The sequence below is a fragment of the Gigantopelta aegis genome, chromosome 4 (assembly GCF_016097555.1).
Source record: "Gigantopelta aegis isolate Gae_Host chromosome 4, Gae_host_genome, whole genome shotgun sequence".
Taxonomy (NCBI): domain Eukaryota; kingdom Metazoa; phylum Mollusca; class Gastropoda; order Neomphalida; family Peltospiridae; genus Gigantopelta; species Gigantopelta aegis.
In genome coordinates this window covers 35,712,554-35,736,585 of record NC_054702.1, presented here as the reverse complement: position 1 = coordinate 35,736,585, position 24,032 = coordinate 35,712,554, and the positions used below count along the sequence as shown (strand labels likewise).

The window sequence follows — 24,032 nt, the reverse complement described above, 5'->3', positions numbered from 1 at the left end:
AATATGCTATAACTTGAAATTCTCAACTAAATATTTGTGTTTACAAAATGCATGTTGAGTCAAGTATTTATATTCATTAGAAAGCCTTTTTGTGTAGCTATCCATAGATACAAAACAGTCGATCATCATAACTTCCATAATTATGGAGAAATAGAGAATATATAATAAAAGAGTTGCCAGTTATTATCAAATTTATGTCCCTCGTGAAATAATTTTTGCTAAAGCTCGTGACAAGTGAAAATTATTTCACTTTTTTCTCTCTAAAAGCCTTTTATTTTCGACATACGTAAATGTACATAGTCAAACCCGCTTATTTGCATACCCTCGGTGCTGCTGATTTTGTGCAATTAACCGGGTTAGTCGATTAACCGATAGAGTACCGACTTTCACTTTGTAACAGCCATCCAACTACAAAGTGGCATGGGAGACAGTCTAGCATAATGCGGTACTTCATACCGGAACTATTACAGTTAACACATGTCACATGCAGTTGGATATATATAAATGTAAAAAAATATATCTATCATATATATATATATAATTAGCATGACGTTTTTGTTTTAATCTGCCAGACCAGAAATCATTTTTTTTTTTAAAAACCAACAACGTCCGTCACTGGGCGTCGTTTTCTAAAAACACAAACTTTGTGCATTAAAAAAAAACCCACTGACCATCCACTAGTGTAAACAAAGTGTATTAGCCATGTAGTTAATGAAATAAACTTAAAACAACAGAACCATCAAAACGTTCACGTTTCATCGGTGCACGTGTTTACAAAATGACGTCAGTTTCCGGAATTACCGAATAGAATTACGTGAACTTGTATGAATTTGCTGGTATGGTGTTCTTTCCATCCCAAAAGATATGGCAAGCTTTGGTATTATTTGTGATCCCCAAATAATGACTTTGCTATTGTTAAGCAATTAAAGTTAAGCTCGGCTAGTGAGTCGTTATCAGTTCCAGTAGTCTGCATTGCATGCATGACCAGTCTAACACAATTGACTGACCTTCATGGTGCGGTCCGACTGATTGGTGTCTAACAATATAGCAGAAACTTAGGGACGTTCCATAAATAACGGTCTTTGTTATGTTTGTTTTTTTGACGACCTCCCCCACCAGTCTTTTTTTTTCCGCTACATTTTCCGGGAAGCAAGTGATAAATCGTTTCTTTTGCGTTTAACAAATATAGCGTACACTGCATCTAATGAATAAGTGAACAACAACCCTTTCTCGGTCACATTTATTAAAAACATAACCGCCTAGGACGATTGATCTGTAATCTTTTAATTATTAACAAGGCTTCTCAACATAACGTAATAATTGATACAGAACAATGATTGCCCATGAACACGTCAAAAATAATAGTCGGAGAGTCCTCAGAATAGGGCCTCTATAACATAGTTGAATGTATGTACCTTTGCATGCACATACCCTGAAAAGGACAAGCCAGCACAGGCGGTACTTCTAAAAATAATAGTCGGAGAGTTACCTGTTTATACATGATCCCCTGACTTCAGTCAAACAGTGGCCTCTGATAATAGTCAAACAGCAATATATTGCAAACAATCTGAAGTTACCTGTTATTGAGATGGCCTCTGATTAACAGCAATATATTGAACATTAGGTCTTAGGTTTATTCAACTTAATTATGTCATTCTTAAATCTTGTAGTCGGGTATTGTGATTCACCAGTAGTAACGTGCACACCATCTCATTTGCATGTCACACGTCGACTCTGTAAACGGCGATTACAGTCGGCTTACCACACAGTGAGATCAAACAAAACAGATTAATCGGTGATTTATTTGAGTTTTTTTGCCAAAGTTTGATAGACATTCTCAGTCATTTGTGACATTAATTTAGCACACACAAAAAAAAAAAATCGTTATTTATATGTGCAAATAACCGATATATAGCCTGTAGTCTGTGCAATTAACCGGATGTTTTGTAGTGTTATAAGAGCAAATGGTTCCGTGTTGGATGAAAATAGTCGATTAACCGAATTATGCTATAAACCGATGTGCAAATAAGTGGAGATGACTGTATATTGAAACGATGTAAACACTGTTCTCATTATTGCTTTAACTTTATATTTTAATCACATTCTTAGATAATTTTCAAAGTTCTATTTATTCTGTTAAAAAATATACAATGAATTGCATTAAAATAACATTTTATCACAAATTTAACAATGAAAACAGAAAGCCGTAAATGTGAACTCTTGAAACAATGTGACGTCGACGTTATTTTATGTGTTTGCTAAATCGCAATGATGTCATATTTAGTACCAACATGGTCACTGGTTTATAAGTGTCAAATCGTCCAATAGTATTGTTCGTTACACCATATTGCAGAATATGACCTCTGGGGTAATAAAAATTATTATGTTTCTGTGTACCTTAATAAAACAGGCTAAACACAATTAATTCTGCCTCTGATTTGGAGGTTCATGTATCAACAAGCAGATCCTCAATACACTCAATGGGCTCTCGGTAAAAGCCTACTGAAAAACAACAATCAACTCAAGAACATTCTGGATAGTACCATGACTGGACTGGACGGCGATTGGGCATGTGGAGGGTGGGGGTAGGACGGCAGAGGTTAGGACTAGAAAGGACTGGACTCGATCCTATTGATTTCGTCACACTGAAGTCCTAAATATGATTGGCATTCATCAAGCTTATATCATGTCACTCATTCTGCAGTGCAAAGCCCAATCCTTCCCAACCATAACCCTCTAGGGCACTTAAATGGTACATGTGTACTGGTCAAATTTATTTTTGAATTTTGGAATTTTGGAATATGCCCAATCTAACTTTTGCTATAATACATAAATAAATAAATCTTAGCCAAAGTATGAAATTTGGGTTGACACTCTAAATCATTCTCCTTTCCTCTTTTAATTAATTGGATCAAAATGTTCAGATTAAAGTAAAATCCTTTCTGTTCCAAGCCCAGCCACTAGCCTTGCCAGAGATTTGGCTTGGGAGGAACATGCCTGAACCTTGAAAGGATATATGTACGTAAATACAGATTAAGCCTAAGGCCAAACAAAATACATTTCCGGTCTCTGGCAAGCACGTGTGTCGATTTTGACCTTGCCCTTCAACATGTTTTTGTTTTTTTAACTTCCCACGATATGATGTCAATTTTCCACACACACAGTCTTGGATCAACTGAAATCTCTAAAAACTAATATTGCATTGACAATGCTACCTTCACCATGTTGAATATGTACTTAAATATTCTTGAAGAACTTTATGATGTTCAAAATAAATACACTTTATAATAACTTAATAAGCTTTGCTCATCACTTCCAAAAAGGCCCACTGCATGGTCCCAGCTAGCAAATAAAAACTGCACTGCTGTCTCTAAAAACTATTAAAACAGTCTGTTCTGTTGTTCTGAATGAGTAGCATTGCTTGTTTTAAAAATGTTTGCGGACAAAATCGAAGTCATTAAAATTGCCTTGGCTATATGGAAAATGTAAAGGAAACTATTTAGGGTACCGAGATAAAGGAGGGGCACCATGGCCACTGAGGATGGACCAAGGCTGATGAGGATGTAAAAAACTAAATATACCCACCTTTTTTGTGCAATCCATGCTTTAAAAAAAAAAAGAAAAAAAAAGGTGCATCGCATCAATTATGGAACTTTGATCTGACCAGAGACAGACTTTTTGTTGTTGTTGCCCTCAGCCTATATTGAAAAACAAACTTACTGTCTTTGCATACACTGCCATCTTTATAGGTCCTTGAGTTACACACACATACTCCATCAATGCAATCCGAATTAGCACCAAAGCACATTTCCTTTGAGGTACAAGACGATCCCATACCTATTTCTGATAAACAAATTTATAGAGATTCATAAATACTGGGCATAACTGAGAGAGAGAGAGAGACAGAGAGAGAGAGACAGAGACAGACAGACAGAGAGAGAGAGAGAGAGAGAGAGAGAGAGACAGAGAGAGAGAGAGAGAGAGAGAAAGAGAGCGAGAGAGAGACAAGCAGTCTCTGAGTTACACCCACATACTCCATCCACACAATCCAAATTAGCGTCAAAGCACATTTACTTTGAGGTACAAGACACTCCCATACCTATTTCTGATAAACAAATTCACATAGAGATTCATAAATACTGGGCATAACTGAGAGAGAGACAGAGACAGAGATAGAGAGATAGAGAGAGAGAGAGAGAGAGAGAGAGAGGGACAGACAGACAGATAGACAGACAGAGACAGAGAGAGACAGACAGACAGAGTGTGAATTAGTGAGTGATGAGTGAATAAAGTTTGTTTTGTTTATCGACACCACTAGAGCACATTGATTAATTAATCATTGGCTATTGGATGTCAAATATTTGGTACATGTAATTCTGACACGTAGTCATCAGAGGGAACCCGCTACAGCAATGGATATGCACTTTCCCAACAGACAGGACAGCACATATCACAACCTTTGACCAGTTGTGGTGCACTGGTTGTAACGAGAAAAAACAAACAATCAGCTGAATGGATCCACTGAGGTGGTTCGATCCTGCGACGCAAGCACCTCAAGTGAGCAGTCAAACGACTGAGCTAAATCCCACCCCTTGAAGAGTGAACAAGTGACTGAGCCTGTTCAAATCAAACTTACTTTCTAAACATTTGCTGCCATCTTGATAGTAGAACGCCTGACACACACATTTCCCCAAGCATTCCACATGTTCTCCCCTGCAGGTGACACTTGAAACACACTTATGACCCAATGGTTTTTCTGGACAAAACAGTCAAATAATAAATATGTATGCATTAGTAGGTGGCAAAAACATTGCTTACTTCTATATTATCTCTGAAAATATCTCCATCTTTAGATAATTTAATAATATACATAAATGAATATAACAAGTAAAACAGAGTTTAGTTAATGCAATAATAACTATTATTACCCATATGAGCAGAGAGAAGAGGGGAAAGAAAAAAATACATTTCTTCCCCTAGATATGTTTTGACGTCATAAACAGTGCTTCACTATAGGCAGTTAATTGTGTGTAAGAATGGTTTCCATGGTGGAAGTCATGTCAACAACTAACTTAATTCATCAGCGATACATATACATGTACATCACAGCTATGACGCAATACTGCATCTTGTTCTCGACTTGCAAACTTATTTTCAACAACAGTATCGTATGAAAATCTTTCATAAAATGATAAATATTGATAATGGGTAATAAATAGAAGACCCCACTCGCTACTCGGCAATACCATTTATCTTGCACTCGTGAATTGATGACAACATCGATTCATTTGTATTGCCTCGTTGCTCGTTGAGTATTCTCTAAATACATCATTATATAAAGAATATATTTGGATTATGTTAAATGAAGAAAAACAGTTTACTAGAGTATTAATACTGGTACTAAGAAACAAACATAACATCTACCCGAGAGAGAGAGAGAGAGAGAGAGAGAGAGAGAGAGAGAGAGAGAGAGAGAGAGAGAGAGAGAGACAGACAGACAGACAGACAGACAGACAGACAGACAGACATGCATGTACATTGTTTTAAATCCAACTTACTTGGTTTACATTCATCACCACGCTGATAGAAGTCCACTTGGCACACGCAGGTTCCATTGCAAAAGGCATTACGGCTGGCGCAGGCAATGTTTGAGGTACATGGACTTCCCAAACTTACAGCTGGATGTAATAGTCAAAGGAATAGTAATGCATCAATATTGAGCAGTGTTGCATGCATGTGTCCAACACATACAATATTGATTATAACAGATAAGTTAAAATAGATGAATGAAATGATCTCAAACAATTTCACTTCAACTTATTTTCATGCTTATATCCAATTAAGGTTCAAGCACGCTGTCCTGGGCACACACCTCAGCTTTCTGGGCTGTTTGTCCAGGATAGTGGGTTAGTTCTTAGTTGGTTAGTGGTTAGTGAGAGAGAAGGTATAGCAATTGGCCTTACACCTACCCATTAAGCCGTTAATTAAGAACTCACCCTGGGTTGGAGTCGGTACTGAGCTGCGAACCCTGTACCTACCGGCTTGTAGTCTGATGGCTTAACCACTGTGCCACCGAGACCATGGCAGTTCTCTTAAGGGCTGTTTCCCAATGACAAAATGGGTTTATTGAGGCCATTTGATCCTATGACCCAAGCACTCCAGGTGAGAACTCTACAGGCTGAACCGGCCTCGGTGGCGTCGTGGTTAGGCCATCGGTCTACAGGCTGGTAGATACTGAGTTCGGATCCCAGTCGAGGCATGTGATTTTTAATCCAGATACTGACTCCAAACCCTGAGCGAGTGCTCTGCATGGCTCAGTGGGTAGGTGTAAACCACTTGCACCGACAAGTAATCCATAACTGGTTCAACAAAGGCCATGATTTGTTATCCTGCCTGTGGAAAGTGCAAATAAAAGATCCCTTGCTGCTAATCGGAAAGAGTAGCCCATGTAGTGGCGACAGCGGGTTTCCTCTCAAAATCTGTGTGGTCCTTAATCATATGTCTGACGCCATATAACCGTAAATAAAATGTGTTGAGTGCGTCGTTAAATAAAACATTTCTTTTTCTACAGGCTGAGCTAGATTTCATCCCATTATGGGTGGCAGCTGGTACTGAGAAACAAACCCAGAGCCTGTTACCTATACCAGCACTGAACCCAACATCTCAACCACTACACCAGCAAGGCCAGCTTGAGATATCATATGATGTATCAAGTAGTAATTTACTATTTTGTACCAACAGAACAGAACACAAGTATGTTTACACTAAGATCACCATATATGGCAATACACAAGAGGTCATCTACAAATCTACAGAGTGGGCATTCCTGGACCCACATCCACCATGGTGAATGATGTTACATTATAACATTTTAGCCACTTTTTTAATTTTAAATACCTGCATTTTCAACACTATTGCATCAAAGCATTTATTGCATCACATCAGGCCCTGTGCTTATAAACCTTAAAGTCTAGACTTTAATAAAGTCCAGACTTAAACGTCATGGCAATGCCATTCAAATAGCATTACGTTAAAGTCTGGACTTTATTAAAGTCTAGACTTTAAGTTTTATAAGCATGGGCCCAGATGACCGTAAGCTAACATCATGTTAACATAACAAATTCACAGACTATCAGAAGAAAGCTTTGGTGGCGAAGTAATTTACATTTTTGTAATGTCAGTCATGATCAATTAAATGGCCATCAAAGACCACCTAGCTACTAGTACTGGGTAGTCTGATGAATCTGTATTACAACATTAAGTAGCCATGGGTCTTCTGAAACAGTACAGCAAGAAATAAATGCTTCAATACAAAGTGACCAAAATACAGGAGGCATTTGAAATTCGCGAATTTCAAGGTCTGCCAGTTACACAGTTGGATGACTCGATCACGCTAACCATATCAAATATGTTTTACTTTCCTTTTGAATGCAGAAAGTATCATGTATTTCGGGTGATCATGGCAATCATAGTTACCTCTTTTGACCTATATTTTACACTCAGAATAATATTAAATCTAATTAAAAAATTTAAATAGACAAGGCATTCTGGTCATTTATAAGCTTAGAAACATTGAAGCACAACAATCATATCTTTTTTGCATTTTAAAATTATTTTACCAGTATTACTTGTATTTGTAAGTGTGTTCTGTATTGTGATTGGTTAATTATCTTCTTTTTCCAGGATCAAATGAAAATAAAACCCAGAAAGCAAATGACGTCATTAGAAAGTGACGTCATTAGCAATTGGAACAGGCGAAGTTGCCGATTCAAGGGTCTACAGTTATATTGTAGTCAGGTATTTTTTTCAAGAAATACCAAATATAGTTAGTCCCGTAGAGAAACGATTCAGTTTACAATGGGCATAACCATATAGAGTTTTTAGATTTATCTTTGGTCAAAAATTACATTTGCGGGATCAAATAGACAATAACACCCATAAATCTAAAAACTCAATATGCTTATCTCCTAAATACAGTAGAATTTTGTTGGGTCGAAACTCTTAAGAATCGAATACACTGCAACGCTCGAACCAAAAACGAAGTCCCGAGTTATACTTACAAGTTGTTCACCGAATGGTTGGGTCGAACTACCTGATGGGTCAAACACTTTCTCGAGCACCAACGAGGTTCGAGCAAATGGGATTATACTGTATATTATATATTTTATTATGTATTTTTATTGATAAAGTGAGTGAGTAGAGCAGAAACTTTAAAATTATTATATTCTTCATATAAAACTTACTTCGTCTGCATACATCGTCGTCTTGATAGAAGTACACCTTACACGCGCATATTTCCGAGCAATTGGCATTAGGATCAAGGCACTGAGCAGGAGGGTTACACGGATCCCCTAAAGGTATATCTGAAAACAGGTCAAATAATGTCCCAATAATGGGCAAGAACTTGAATAATCTATTCCCTATATTTCAGACTATACATGTACGTCCAAAAAGGAAGGTGGCCCCTGTAACTCTTAGGGTTTGTGTGCTTGTTTTGGGTGGGGGTTTCTTTTATATTTTCACAGAGGGAGGGGGGATGTTGTTTTTTTGTTTTGTAAAGGACATTTAATTGGACCATGATTTTATGCATTCTGTGTGCCCTCTGAAGGGGTCATGTCATATTCATTGACAGCTGTTAAATACTGCCTGTTTCTGACATGGAATTTGCTGTATATTACTTTTTTCTTAATTAATCTATACTTATTTTCAAATTCAAACATTTTTCATGTATTTATCACATACAAAACAAATTAATTTAATTAATGTTTATTTCAGTACCATAATTATTTTTATTTCTTATTAACTGTATCATCCACATGAAGTTTGTGTAAAAGGAGTCTAAGGGGTTGGATGTGAAGTGGGCATAGGAGTTGTCAGTGTTCTTTTTAGGTAATGTAGATATATAAATGATAAACACAAAACAAAAGCACCAAGAATGAGAAAGAGAGAGAGAGAGAGACAGAGAGAGAGAGACAGAGACAGAGACACAATCAGAATTAGCACCAAAGCACATTTCCTTTGAGGTACAAGACGCTCCCATACCTATTTCTGATAAACAAATTCACATAGAGATTCATAAATACTGGGCATAACTGAGAGAGAGAGAGAGAGAGAGAGAGAGAGAGAGAGAGAGAGAGAGAGAGAGAGAGAGAGAGAGAGAGAGAGAGAGAGAGAGAGACAGACAGACAGACAGACAGACAGACAGCGAGCGAGAGAGAGACACACACACACACAGAGAGGGAGGCAGGCAGGCAGGCCAGGCAGGCAGGCAGGCAGGCAGGCAGGAAGACTGACAGACAGACAGAGATGTGGAAATAAAGGAAAAGATGTATATGAACCAGACATAAATATACAGAGGACGTGCTACAAAGAAAAAAAACCTTTATAAACAATTTACTTTTTATGCATTTGGTGTCCAATTCATAGTAGTCTGGTTTACATGAGCACTGCCCTGTACATATTGCATTAGGCTCGCACATAGCAGGCGTATAACAGAGCTCTCCGACACCTACTTCTGGAATACAATATCAAACAAACTGCAATTATAGATACACAAATACACAAAATAATGTCCAATTGTAAAAAAGGTTTTCACGAAAACACAGTAAATCTAATAACAAAGCTTCATTCCTTCTCCCCCACCCCACTTAATGATAATACCCCTGACTGAATGCACGACTGTTTATATACAGCATAATTTTTTATTTTTTAAATCACTATTACATATATTTTGTTTAATTATGAAGACAATATTAGTCCTTTAAAATGTTTTCATTTTTCATTTATTGAAAAATGTGGAATTTAACATAACATATATAATAACATAGATATTCAAGTAACATTGCCTAACATTGTTTAACATTAAAAAAAAAACAGATTTTAATGTAAAAAAAATAAAGAAAACAAAAACAAGAATTGCATATTTTGCGAGATCAGTTACATATTGAGTGTCAATCAAATACATGTACTAGTAGTGTTTTCATCTGAAAAATAGGACTGAGAATCTCAAGTAAATCCGCAAAAATGTTACCAATATACATAAAGGTTCTTCAACCTCAAACAAAAAGGTCTTTTTTACCAAGAAAAATGATGATAATACATGTATGTATTAATCTACTCGTGAGCAATACAGCAAAACAGTTTTAAAGTCTATAATTGAAACTTGTAACATACATTAAGATTATGAATCTACCATTAACATATTCTATACAGTATCTCTATACAAGAATGATTCCAAAAGAAGATATATGACAGTCATGAGAGTATGCATGCAGCCATTACTCACTAACAGGTGGTTTGCAGGGGTGGATCCAGGAAATATTTATTGGGGGAGGGGTGACTAACAAGAAATGGGCACATGGACCAACTATTCAAAAGGACATCCCAGTGAAAAAAAAAGAAGAAAAAAAAAAGGTTTAAATTTAATAAAAAATTCACAAAATATATCTCTATAAATATGTAAAAACTGCCCCAGAGAACAATAGTACCAAGTTTCAGAACTATCTGACCAAAACTCTAGGAGAAAATTACAATTTCAAATTTTCAATGTAAATTTTAAAAACATTTAATAAAACGTTTTTAAAAAGTTTACTTTGTTTAACAACACCACTAGAGCTCATTGATTTATTTATCATGGTCTATTGGATGTCAAACATTTGGTAATTTTGACATATAGTCTTAGAGAGGAAACCCACTACATTTATCCATTAGTAGTAAGGGATCTTTTATATGCACCATCACACAGACAGGATATCACATACCACAGACTTTTATATGCTAGTCAAGGTGCATGCACTGGCTGGAATGAGAAATAGCCCACTTCCCTCTTTAACCCCCTATGGGGATCAATCCTAGACCAACCATACAACAGGAGAGTGCTTTACCACTGGGTTACGTCCAGCCCTGCATTTAATAAAAAATAAAAGTTTGTAAAATGTCTCTCTATTAGTTTGTGGAAGGTGTCCCAGAGATGCACTATACAAAGTTTCAGAACAATTCAATCAAAACTGTAAAAGTTAGACTAATCCACTGGATAAGTTGATGGACGAACAGATGGACAGGCGGATGGACAAAATTTGAATTAGAAAAGCTCTGCTGACAAATGTAATAGTGGTATAAAAAAATGGCACTTGAATATTTTTTTTAGGGGGTGGGTGGGAACGGGTCCCCTGGCCCTATATATATATATATATATATATATATATATATACGCCTGGATCCACCTGTGCTGAGCTTGGTCATGGTATTTGGTTCCAACTCCATCTATAAGAGAAGCACCACTTTATAGCACACCAGGACAGCTTCTCAAACAAAGGGCCGTCTAAACTGGAACACTGATATGCATAAAATAATATTTCCAGCAAGGAATTAAAAGTATTTTACCCCAAAAAATATTGATCAAGTAATTTTACAAAAATATTGATCAAGTAATTTTACAAAAGTATTGATCAAATTATTTTCAGGATGATCGAACTATCTTAAGTTTATAAGACTGAAAGACCAACAAATACTAGTCTGATGAAAAAAAAGTTCACTTATGGTTAAAACAGGACAGGCAAGCAGTCTGACAATTTTAAATACACAGATACATGTAGATAGACGCAGAGATAGATAGACACACATACAGACAGTCATGGAGGATGGAAGATAGTTATGCTTTGAATTAAACTTACTTCGTCTACATAAGTTGCCATCTTGGTAGAATTCTTTCTGACACTGACACCTTTCATTGCAGGTAACGTTGAAGCCTTTGCATGATTCATGTAAGGAACACGGATCTCCCAAAAGTATTTCTACAAGCAATAATCTAATAACCATGTAGTACTGGCCAAGAACTTTCATGTATAACTTAATTCTAAATTTGTTTGCATTTGCTTTTGTTGAAACATTCTTTTTAAAATTACCTTCCGTTCTGTTTGAAAATCTCTGCTTCATCAAGCTATTCATGGTAGAAATTACAATTAATTTAATAAATATTTAAGATATATTAACAATTATCAGCAGTATGAGATATGAGTTACGAGGCAATGTTTTAAAACTATAATGCCCATTGTTAACAAAGCTGCATTATATTAGAGCTGGGTGCACACCTACCGATTAACACCAACTCTACAGTCGCGTCGACGTTAATCGACAGGTGTATACCGGGCAAAGACGCAACAGTTGAGTCTATAATCTCCAGTTTTGCCCTGATTTGACTGTTGCACTGGTTGGTGTGTGTGCAGGTGCACATTTGTAGACTACTGCCGACACGAAAGTCGAGTTGGCGTTAAACAGTAGGTGTGGACAAAGCATTGCTGTGTTATTTTTGTTACACTTACTTTTTTCACACACGTTTCCATCTTCGTAAAAGTCGAACTTACACACACACTTTTTATTACAATCTGCATTAGGGTCCAAACACTCGGCAGGTGGTCTGCATTTATGTCCCAAAGCTATTCCTGGAAGCAATTATAGTAAAAAAACAAAACATTATGCATAAATATAATGTAATGAACTTTTCTCTGTCCACTTTTTCACTAATGATTTGAAAATAGTTTAAAAAGCATCTTGAGAATCTGGACCCATGCTTATAAAACTTTAAATTTAAAAAAAAAAAAAAAAAAATTACAGAAAAAATGGAGTTTGTTTTGTTTAACAATGACATAACTAGAGCACATTGAGATATTTATCATATCAGCTATTGGATGTCAAACATTTGCTAATTTTGACAAATAGTCTTAGCAAGGGATCTTTTATAGCTAGCACCATGCATGCATCCCACAGGGACCGGCGTTGTTGGTGTAGTGGTTAGGCCATCGGTCTACAGGCTGGTAGGTACTGGGTTCGGATCCCAGTCGAGGCATGGGATTTTTAATCCAGATACCGACTCCAAACCCTGAGTGAGTGCTCCACAAGGCTCAATGGGTAGGTGTAAACCACTTGCACCGACCAGTGATCCATAACTGGTTCAACAAAGGCCATGGTTTGTGCTATCCTGCCTGTGGGAAGCACAAATAAAAGATCCCTTGCTGCCTGTTGTAAAAGAGTAGCCTATGTGGCAATAGCAGGTTTCCTCTATAAAACAGTGTCAGAATGACCATATGTTTGACGTCCAATAGCCGATGATAAGATAAAAAATCAATGTGCTCTAGTGGTATCGTTAAATAAAACAAACTTTACTTTTGCATCCCACAGGGAAGGATATATAGCACACACCACAGCCTTTGATATACCAGTGGTGGTGCAATGACTGGAGAAATAACACAATGGGTCCATTGACGGACATCGATCTTAGACCGAGTACACATCAAGCGAATGCTTTACCATATAGGGCTATACAGAGAAGGGTATTAACATGTATACATCAAAGGTAAAATGATGAACCTTAAAATCCTTACAATTAATGGAATGATGACATTGACATTGTAATTTTTAGATAGAACGATCATATAGTAAGTGAACTGCTGTTCAAATTGTGTCAGTGTATAAAATACAGGGTCAAATTCCAAAACATTTCCAACCCAGATCCACCTAGGAAGGGCAGTAATGTTCTTTTTTATTTTTATTATATTTTCTGTATGCATCACAGGATAGCATAATGTACATGTAAGTATAAATAAAACAATATGTGAATATGATGATATAGCAGGACAGAGATTGCAGAGAGAGAAGAAACCTTGTAGCTATGTTTTGAATGAAAACTTACTTCGTTTGCATATATCACCATCTTGATAGTAATCTAGCTGACACACACAAATTTCAGAGCAGTCTGCATTGTCCTTGCATTCAATGGGCTTGTTACAAGCCTCTCCCAAAGATAGTTCTGGAAGAATTGGTCAAATAACAACATATGGTATCCAAACAGACTTTAAAAATTATTGATATTCCCCCTATTTTGTAATAATCAAGAAAGATTTTAAAACAATAATAACAAAGTTAATTTAATATAATTAAATAATAATAGTAATTGCTATTACTGTATACCCTATTCATCTGTGAAAAGGTCTTAATTTTTTGAATATATAATTATATTACATTTTATTCTGTTAACAATTTCGGGGGGGGGGGGGGGGCATATTACATAGAGAAAGAGTCAGGTGGGATAGAAAAAGTACACCAGAGGTGGTGGAAATTTCGACCTGGCACCCAGTTGGATATGTTTTTAAACAACGAGTTATAAGATGACTGGTAGCTAACAGACACAAATGTAGTATTCTATTTCTTACATATATATCCTTGAAAAACAGGCTTTAAGCAAATTTTAACATCTTTTTCGACTCATAGTTATTTACAGCCCTTGTGACTGTAGCTAACTTATGATTGTCAGGTTAACTATATGTCAGTGTAATCGATTTCGATTGTGCTGTTTTTTTCATTGGATGTATGGCTTTGGTGACCTGGTCATCATCTAGGAACAGCCAGTCATATGTCTTGAAATCGTTAACATATGTACATATGTTAACAAGTATGTGTTAACGAATGATATGGATATGTTCTCACCAACGGATGTGTAAGAAGAGTAATTTAACACCCAAATTAATAAGACAGCTTTTATAATGAAGGTTTTAATCACAAAATACCAATCTAAAACTGATAAAAGATGACCTCACATCATCAGCGTGCATTAATATGACATCATGTATTAAGCACAATCATGCCACAACCCGGGCCATGGAAAGTAGAAATCACATTCACAACTTTCTTTCATGGGATAGCTCTGCTCTATACACTACTGATGAGAAAAAAAAGGGCGTATTACAGAGAAATTATCATACTATTATCCTGTTCAATTATTTAGACCAAAGTTTTTCGCAAATGTTACATTTATTTCCTATTCGATATTTGTTTTCTTTGCATTTACATGAAAACAAACCCAAACCCCGACAGGTTTTATATACAAATCATCATATAAAATGCACGAAGTTGACTTAATTCCACTTTTTAAAAATCTGTGTCTTTTGAATGCACGTTATTTCTCCTATAAATAACTAAGGTCATTTGCATATCAAAAGCATCATTCTATAGTGCGTTTCAAACTAATGTTCGGTTCTATCGTCCTATCCGCACAAATCATAGTATGACCTATATTTAAGAAAATATCTGTAAACATGAAGCAGGCGCGGATTCAGGTGGGGAGTTCAAGTGACAAAACCTCAGTTTGAAAAAAAAATATGTATCAAATATTATAATTATATTGTGGAATACACAAGCGCGCGCACTGAAGGGAGAGACAGACAGAGAGAGAGAGAGAGAGAGAGAGAGAGAGAGAGAGAGAGAGAGAGAGAGAGAGAGAGAGAGAGAGAGAGAGAGAGAGAGATGTCATTTATGTAACGACGCACTCAACATATTTTAATCTATGGTTATATGGTTATAGGGAGAGAGAGAGAAGAATATGGTATGCATGCGATTGGTGGAGGTGTGACCCTCTGCACAACCCCAACCCCACTTAAGGCTTCTTTTGTATATGGAGCGGGACGTAGCTCAGAGGTAAAGCGTTCGCTCATGGTAGGTCGACTGATCGATCCCACATGGTGGACCCATTCGGTTGTGTCTAGTTCCAGCCTGTGCACCACAACTGATGTATAAAGGCTGTGGTATGTGCTATCCTGTCTATGGGATGGTGCATATAAAACGTCCCTTTATGCTGATCAAAATTGCTTATCGGAAACAGTGGCCCATGTGGTGGTAGCGAGTTTCTTTCTCACTGCCATAATGCTCCTTAACCGTTTTGTCTGACGCCACATAAACGTATATCAAATGCGTTGAGTTTGTCATTAAATAAACATTTCTCTCGTATGTATGTGTAGTCTATATGCATTTCTAGTCGATTAGTTTATAGGTTGTTAGGTTGTTTGATAGTGAATGATATGGAAATAAATTGTTTTTGGTGTTAAAGAGTTCATGCATACATTAAAGTAATACTCCTGATGGGTATGGAGAAATAACTTAATCAGTCGACGAACTCATTTCTTCATCACTATCTTCGTTAAGGGGGACTATCACATGGGGTATTTTATTTCTTATAAAACTATTTTGTTTTCTAAAATCTTCTTCGATCTTTATTACATGTTTAACTGCGTCAGAGAAGTGTGTAGGTGTGACAGAGTTCAATGCATGTGCAAGTTCTCTCCGTACTGTGGTCATTTTACCATCATTATGACGAGCTATGTGCCCTTTGACTCCAGATCAGTTCTATCGGATTGAGTTCAGAATGTCTTGGCGGCAGTCTGAGACACAAGTGCCCATGGCGTTCAGCAATATCATCAGTAACAAATTGCTTTGCACATTTGTTACTTTTCACAAGTTCATAAAGAACTGGCTTTGTCATGTTACTCTCAAAAGGTATATTTTTGTTTCGTAGCCACGACTGAATTTCTTCCTTTTTAGCGTTTAGTGCAGGACATCGTGTAATCTCAGTTAATTTGTTGTGGTAGCTTGCGTTATCCATGATGATAACAGAAGGTTCTGGAAGAGAAGGCATAAGTTGTTCTTCAAACCATTTGATGAAATTTTCATGATTCATCTCACCATGATAGTCTCCGTCTGTTTTTTTAGCCTCAAAGATCAATTCACAGCCATCTATCAATCCATATTTATCACAGCCAGCATGACAAATAATAAGTCTTTTTCCCTTCCCAGTCACCGAACAGAGTTTAGGAACTCGATCAGCAGCGTCTGATTTCGGCAGGTGATTGGCGGTACTTGTGCCCGGGTGGATATCTGTCTAGTGGTGGGATGTTGTGTGGTTGACATTCACTCAGGTCTCATCTTGATACACTATTAAATACCCTTGTTCTCGTAAACTGGATATTTCATGGAGATAGGACAGTCTCCTGTCTGATATATTGGCATCCTCAAAAATCACTTTTCCAGTTGTAGACATATGTTGGTATTTAAAATCGAGGTCATGGAGTGTTCTTCGTAAAGTTGATATGGATATGTTGATTCCACATTCCTCCCTTAAAGCCACGTTAATCTTATGTAATGTAGGTAATTCGCCGTCTCTATAAAATCTGTATACTCGTCATCTAATAACATCTTTATCAAATAAATCGATGAGTTTTCGGTCGCGTTTTTTAACAGTGATTTCTGTGCTTGGATTCGTAGAGCTTAGATTTTTCACAGTTCTTTTTACTGTTGAAACCGAAACTTTAAGTGCAGCGGCAACTCGATCGACAATTCGATAAGAAGCATACCTAGGTCTACCGCGCTGATACTAATCTTCAAAATAATCGAAAATGTTCTTAATACACGATTTTACATCAACTGAAGTGTTTTTCGATTTACCCATATTTTTCCTCAAATAACAATAACAAGAATGTCGACTAATACATTTTCAATGAATTTATATACCCTACCTAACTTGTATTTTACGTGGTTTACACATTGCTACAATAGCACATGCAGTCATAGATCGAAATAATGATGTTATTGACCAAGCAATGCTATCGTATTTTGAACATTCAGGGCTGTGTCTGTGGGATGAAAAAGTGGTTGAACCCATACGAGTCCAAACAATAGCCCTTTGGTTTTTCGCATTACAAATGTAACACCCCACCCCCAAACCCCAGCCCCTAGCACCACCCTAAATACTATATATATATATATATATATACGTATGAGTTCCCAATTTAGAGGCAAATTAAATAACATTTTTATTATTATTTGATGTTGGTGGCCTTTGACATTTTATCCCCCCACCCCGGTCTTCTGGGTTGGGCCCTGCATTAAATTTATTTATAAATTTGGAAAGCACATTCCTGCGGTGTGTGAGGTGATTTGTGTTTATTACTGTGCTACACCTCAGTTGTGTTAGGTTAGGTATGGTATGCTAATATATAATTGATATAATAAAATAAAAATACATAATACATTAGCTAAATTTATTAAATATAATGCACCTACAAAAAAGGGTTACATGTTCTGTTTGTTTACATCTATGTTTAACGGAAAGATTAGACAATGCTGTTACACACTGCAAAACAATAATAACCTTGATTTAGTGAAACAAGCTATAATGGCCTTCACGTAGCCTCAGATCCCAATGTTTTGATATGCAAATGACCTTAGTTATTTATAGGAGAAATAACATGCATTCAAAAGACACAGAGATTTTTAAAAAGTGGAATTAAGTCAACATTTTATATGATGATTTGTATATAAAACCTGTCGGGGTTTGGGTTTGTTTTCATGTAAATGCAAAGAAAACAAATATCGAATAGGAAATAAACGTAACATTTGCAAAAAACTTGAATAGAATAATTGAACAGGATAATAGTTGTGCTTTGAATGAAACATACTTGGTCTGCATTCGTTGCCGTCTTGGTAGTAGTGTCCGATACAAACACATTTTTCAATGCATACCGCTTTAGTGTCAAAGCAAGCAGCCGACGTCGAACATGGATCTCCCAAATCTATTTCTGAAAACAATCATCAGTGAGACTGGATGCGAACATACATACATGGCAATATGGTATTCAGATTATGCTGTAAACACATTTTATAAATTGTATTCTGTTACTTTTCCAAGTATCCCCATCTGTTTTGCTACTAAACCCAAAGGAACAATGTTTGAAATGCGGCTGTCACAAGTTATAGTTGAAGTGGGGAGGGGGAAGCATTTTCGCTTGCAATATTTTTATATTTGGTAACCCATACCCGACTTCCTAGTATCTGAAAGACAAAATATTAATGTTTTGGACATCACATTTCAGCAATTTTAAAGATGGGACAAACAGAACATTATGTGTTTCTCAGGTGAGGGGACAATTACTAACCCCTCCCTACCCTCCCACCAGATAACAATTAAGTTCCTACAGGCTTGATTATTTATACACAACTGCAAGGATGTCATGTTCCACATATGGATCGCTACTTGTATAATTTTTTAATCAAACTTACTTCGTTGACACTTCAGTCCGTCTTGATAGTGGTCTGACCGACATACACATATTTCAGAGCACTCAGCATTGAGATCAGCACATTCTGTAGGTGGGTAGCACGGTTCTCCCAGGAGAGCCACTACAGGTAATCAGAACACAACAATTAACAATACACATATTTCAGAGCACTTGGCATTGAGATCAGCACATTCTGTAGGTGGGTAGCACGGTTCTCCCAGGAGAGCCACTACAGGTAATCAGAACACAACAATTAACAATACACATATTTCAGAGCACTCGGCATTGAGATCAGCACATTCTGTAGGTGGGTAGCACGGTTCCCCCAGGAGAGCCACTACAGGTAATCAGAACACAACAATTAACAATACACATATTTCAGAGCACTCGGCATTGAGATCAGCACATTCTGTAGGTGGGTAGCATGGTTCTCCCAGGAGAGCCACTACAGGTAATCAGAACACAACAATTAACAATACACATATTTCAGAGCACTCCCCAAACAAAAACTGCAAGCTTAATAAATAGCTGGTAACTACCTTGCGACAAGGTTGTACAAGCATATTTTACACGGTAGTAACTACCGCGTTTCGAGCTAGTATTTGGAACCTTTTTACAACCTTGCGACAAGCTTTCCGCAAGCCTGCGACGAGCTTCCCGCAAGCTTGCGACGAGCTTCCCGCACGCTTGCAATGAGTTTCTCGCAAGCTTGTTCAGTTTAAGCTAGTATTTGGAACCTTTTTACAACCTTGCGACAAGCTTCCTGCAAGCTTGCGATGAGCTACCTGCATGCTTGGTACGAGTTTCCCGTATGCTTGCAACGAGCTTCCCGCAAGCTTGCAATGAGCTTCCTGCAAGCTTGTTCAGTTTAAGCTAGTATTTGGAACCTTTTTTACAACCTTGCTGCAAGCTTGCTATGAGCTTCCCGCATGCTTGTGACGAGCTTCCCGCAAGCTTGCAACAAGTTTTCTGCAAGCTTGCGACGAGCTTCCTGCAAGCTTGCGACGATCTACCTACAAGCTTGCATCAGTGGCAGCCATCTTGCATCTTGTATCATTCTTTAAAAAAACAAGAATGGTTTTAAAGTGAAAAACATGAACAGTTAAAACTAAAAAATAGGTGCTACATGTTGTCAGATACTTAGGCTACAAAATTAGTTTACCTGTCTGATAGACATGTTCCATGTATGTGAGATAGTCTTGACTAAACTAATATGCTAAAAAGCTCCTGGTCCTATATTCTTCTTCTTCTTCTTCTTCTTTTAGGTTATATTCCTCCACTATCTGGAGATCCACACTGTGGTGTAAAGTCATTTGTTTGTTTCTTCTTGTTTTCTTTTTTCTCCTGTTCCACCAAGCAGGATTCAACCAAACTTGGTCCAAAAGATCCTCTTATAGACCTGACCAAGTGTTGTTATTTTTTAGGCCAATAAAAATTCCAAGGTGGCTGCCCTGGCCTCTGAATAACTGAGACATTTTTAACTTTTACTCAAGTTCCACCATGCAAATTTAAACCATATGTATTCCTAATGATCCTCTCATGGCCCTGACAAAGTTTGTTATTTTTCGGGCAGATTTAAAATCAAGATAGCTGCCCTGACCTCTGATTGACAGAGAAATTTTTTTGCTTCTTTTCAAGGTCCACCAGGCAGGTTTCAATCAAACTTAGTCCAAATGATTATCTCATGACTTACTAAGTGTTGTTATTTTTGGTAATCAGAACACAACAATTAACAATACACTGGGCTCAAACTTAATGTTGGCACTTACAGCAATTATCATAACTGCAATAAGAACAGCCGTAGGTTTGATGATTTACTGATGGCAGGTCGGGTTTTTTGCCACTTAATAAACATGAATGCCATTTGTTGAAGAGATAATATTTTGTTTTTAATTTTGTGTTTATTTGTTGCATAAGTTACAGGTTCAAAATAACCTTATACAGGGTTGAAAAGTAACATGAAAACCATGGTCGCCAGCAGGGCCAGTTGAAGAAAAATCTTACTGCCCTTCTCATATTCAACTAGCCCTCCAATTTAACTGCACAGCGAAAATCAAAACTAGAATTTGCTTTGTTGAATAACAACAATGTATAATAATAACCATGTATATAGTCTATTTCCGTCAAAAGAAAAACAATGAATTGGCATGTAACTTTATAATGAATAAAGTTAAAATTCGTATTATTTAAGTTTTAAACCCATACCAACCCAAATAAAAGTTTTGAAAAAAGAAATCCATTATAAATAAAAATGTTTCTTTACAAATTACCATTTAATGATATAGATTAAATATAATTTTAATACAGGTGTAAAGAAAAATGCTAGAATAGCCACTTTATGCAGCTTCACTTGCATTGTCTCTGAAGTTATCAATAATGCAGTACAAAGAGACTAATTAAAGCCTTAAACGGCAGAACTGCGCATGTTTTAGTATTTTAGTCTGGGAGTGGCAGTCCTCTTTATGGTTATGCAAGAAGGGATGAACTCTCCAGTAAAGGATTTCCTTGGGAGTGGCTGTCCTCCTATAGACAAGGCACTAGATAAAGCTTGATGGAATCAGCCACTATTTCGCCAAATACCCATTTGACTCTGCACTGTGCAGAGATACGGCCCTGATCTCGTATTATGGTTTTATCATTCAGATTACCTTGGATGTTCCATCGATTGCCTAAAAACTTGTATCAGAAAAGATTTAACCTATGTAGTTTTATATTTTAAAAAAATATTATTATTTACACTGATTTTTTTTTCTTCAGATGGTACAATGTATGGGTTTACAATTTAATAAATTAATATGTTTTATGATGAATTTTATATTTACATGCCAATTAATTAACTTTTGGAATAATCCCTATAGTAATTGAAAATTTTATTGTTAGTGTGAGTTAAAACTACAAGATAAATTTTTATTTAAAAGTAAAGTTTGTTTTATTTAACGCCGCCACTAGAGCACACCGATTTTTTATCGTATCATCGGCTATTGGATGTCAAACATATTTTGACAGTTTTTTTTGTGGTTTTTTAGAGGAAACCCGCTGTCGCCACATAAGCAACTCTTTTATGACAGGCAGCAAGGGATCTTTTATTTGTGCTTCCCACAGGCAGGATAGCACAAACCATGGCCTTTGTTGAACCAGTTATGGATCACTGGTCAGTGCAAGTGGTTTAGACCTACCCATTGAGCCTTGCGGAGCACTCATTCAGGGTTTGTAGTCGATATCTGGATTAAAAATCCCATGCCTCAACTGGGATCCGAACCCAGTACCTACCAGCCTGTAGACCGATGGCCTAACCATGACGACACCGAGGCCGGTAATTCTGATTTTGTCCCAGAATAAAATATTAGTAATCTAATTAAATAGGATTAATTTGTACCATAACATTTAATAATGTCAAAAAGTAGGTCTACTAGATAATTATGGCGTATCCAGTCCATTAAAATAAGCCGAAGACTTTTGTTTTTTTTAAATAAGTGTCTGCAATACGTTTTGAGCCATATTTGTTTACAGCCCCAAACCAAAATCATAGAAGCTAAAACTGAATCTGGTCAGTCCGGCGCTGTCAAAATATAGAACATGTTCTATAATATCGTCTCCTGCCAGACCTGTTATTCGTAGCAGAGACGAGGTGTGTTTTGTCACATTGGTCATTCGATTCAGTTTCAGTGCATTTCTTTTTTAACTGGTAGTACCATACTCACCACTCTAAAATCGATGGTCGTCCAACAGACTACCTTTGTAAAATTCTTAGTCACCCGTAGCCAGTAAAGGTCGCCATGGGCGACCGGGCGACTGCTAATTTTCAACCCTGCTTATAGGCAAGCTCCCAGTTGCCACAGGTGAGCAATTTTCAAAACTGCTGTAGGTAACAAATTCTTAAATATAAGTCTGTAATACAAACATGGCACACACTTGGTTAATTTATTTGCTCTGCAATTTCTAGTTCTGCTCCAAAAACATTTCAGAAATCTTATTCTATTCTTTATATTTCTACACTTGGCTGGGCATTTAAGCCTTAGAAAAACAGCACAACTGCACATGGCAAAACTAAAATATTTTAATTATTTTGCAAATATATACACTTTAGTTATGCTCTAAGAGAGAGTATTTTTTAACATGCCCCTATACCACTAAGGTTTCAGCATAGTTATGCTTTGAAAACAGTTTTGAAACCTTTTTCATCGAGACAGACACAAACAACTTGCACCAAATGTATCTATACATATATATATGTATAATGTGATTTGATGCTGATGTTATCAAACCAAACATAATGTGTTGACAAATTAAGGAAGATGTTTAGACACCAACTTACATGACGACACTGCTATTGATGTAGTCGTTGCATGCGTAGTTGTCGGAGGGCCTGCAAATAAAAAGCATACACAAATATAATTATATTACATAATTACGTATAATAATATATAGTTGTCCACCGGAGGCTGGGGTGCAATTTGTTTGAAGCATTGATAACCATAGGCAATATTTATTTTTTATGTCACACTTTAGGTCCGATCGAGTCTTACTGAACTCACGACATACATGTAGCTAGGAAAAGGAGGTAAATGTTTAATGAACGACTGAATCAGGGACTAAATAAAATCTTTTAAGAACAATAATTAACAATAATTAGTTTTGTTTAACGACACCACTAGAGCACATTGATTAATTAATGATCGGCTATGTATAATTGGTACATATGGTAATTCTGACATGTAGTCATCAGAGGAAACCCACTACATTTTCTCTAATGCAGCAAGGAATCTCAGGCATCTAAACAAGTCGAGAATGGTCGTTCAGAAAAGTCGAGAACGGAGTTTCATTCTCGACAAAAATTTCAACGTAACGGTAGTTTCATTTCTGAACTTAAACCAGGCAATGCATTCCAGACTTTCATATTTCATTTTCTCATAAGGAATTGCATTGATTTTTGCATGCATTTGTGCAATAGCAAGCAATTCTAATCATCCACGTTTAAGCAGTATCCACTAGATGAATTTACTTCCACGCTTTGTTTTCTGTACGAAATTGCACTGATGTTCGTGTGCACTTGTGCAATTGCAAGCAATTTCGGCAATCTGCATTTAAGCAGCGCCCACTAGATAAATTTATTTCCGGATTTCGTTTCTCGTACCAATGTGGTAACCTATA

General features: G+C 36.7%; 1 protein-coding gene across 8 annotated transcripts in view; it reads right to left on the bottom strand.

The window, feature by feature from the left end:
• The window catches only part of LOC121370475 (zonadhesin-like), a 109,901-nt gene that overhangs the window by 71,821 nt on the left and 14,048 nt on the right, over positions 1-24,032 (bottom strand). For all 8 annotated transcript variants that reach the window (XM_041495725.1, XM_041495724.1, XM_041495731.1 and 5 more), the window contains exons 7-17: positions 23,197-23,247; positions 18,883-19,002; positions 18,282-18,401; positions 13,688-13,804; positions 12,321-12,440; positions 11,673-11,792; positions 9,398-9,514; positions 8,244-8,363; positions 5,559-5,678; positions 4,637-4,756; positions 3,721-3,843 (exon numbers count right to left, since the gene is read on the bottom strand). In XM_041495725.1, the coding sequence (XP_041351659.1) occupies positions 3,721-3,843; positions 4,637-4,756; positions 5,559-5,678; positions 8,244-8,363; positions 9,398-9,514; positions 11,673-11,792; positions 12,321-12,440; positions 13,688-13,804; positions 18,282-18,401; positions 18,883-19,002; positions 23,197-23,247 (1,248 nt within the window). The remainder of the gene's footprint in view (positions 1-3,720; positions 3,844-4,636; positions 4,757-5,558; positions 5,679-8,243; positions 8,364-9,397; positions 9,515-11,672; positions 11,793-12,320; positions 12,441-13,687; positions 13,805-18,281; positions 18,402-18,882; positions 19,003-23,196; positions 23,248-24,032) is intronic.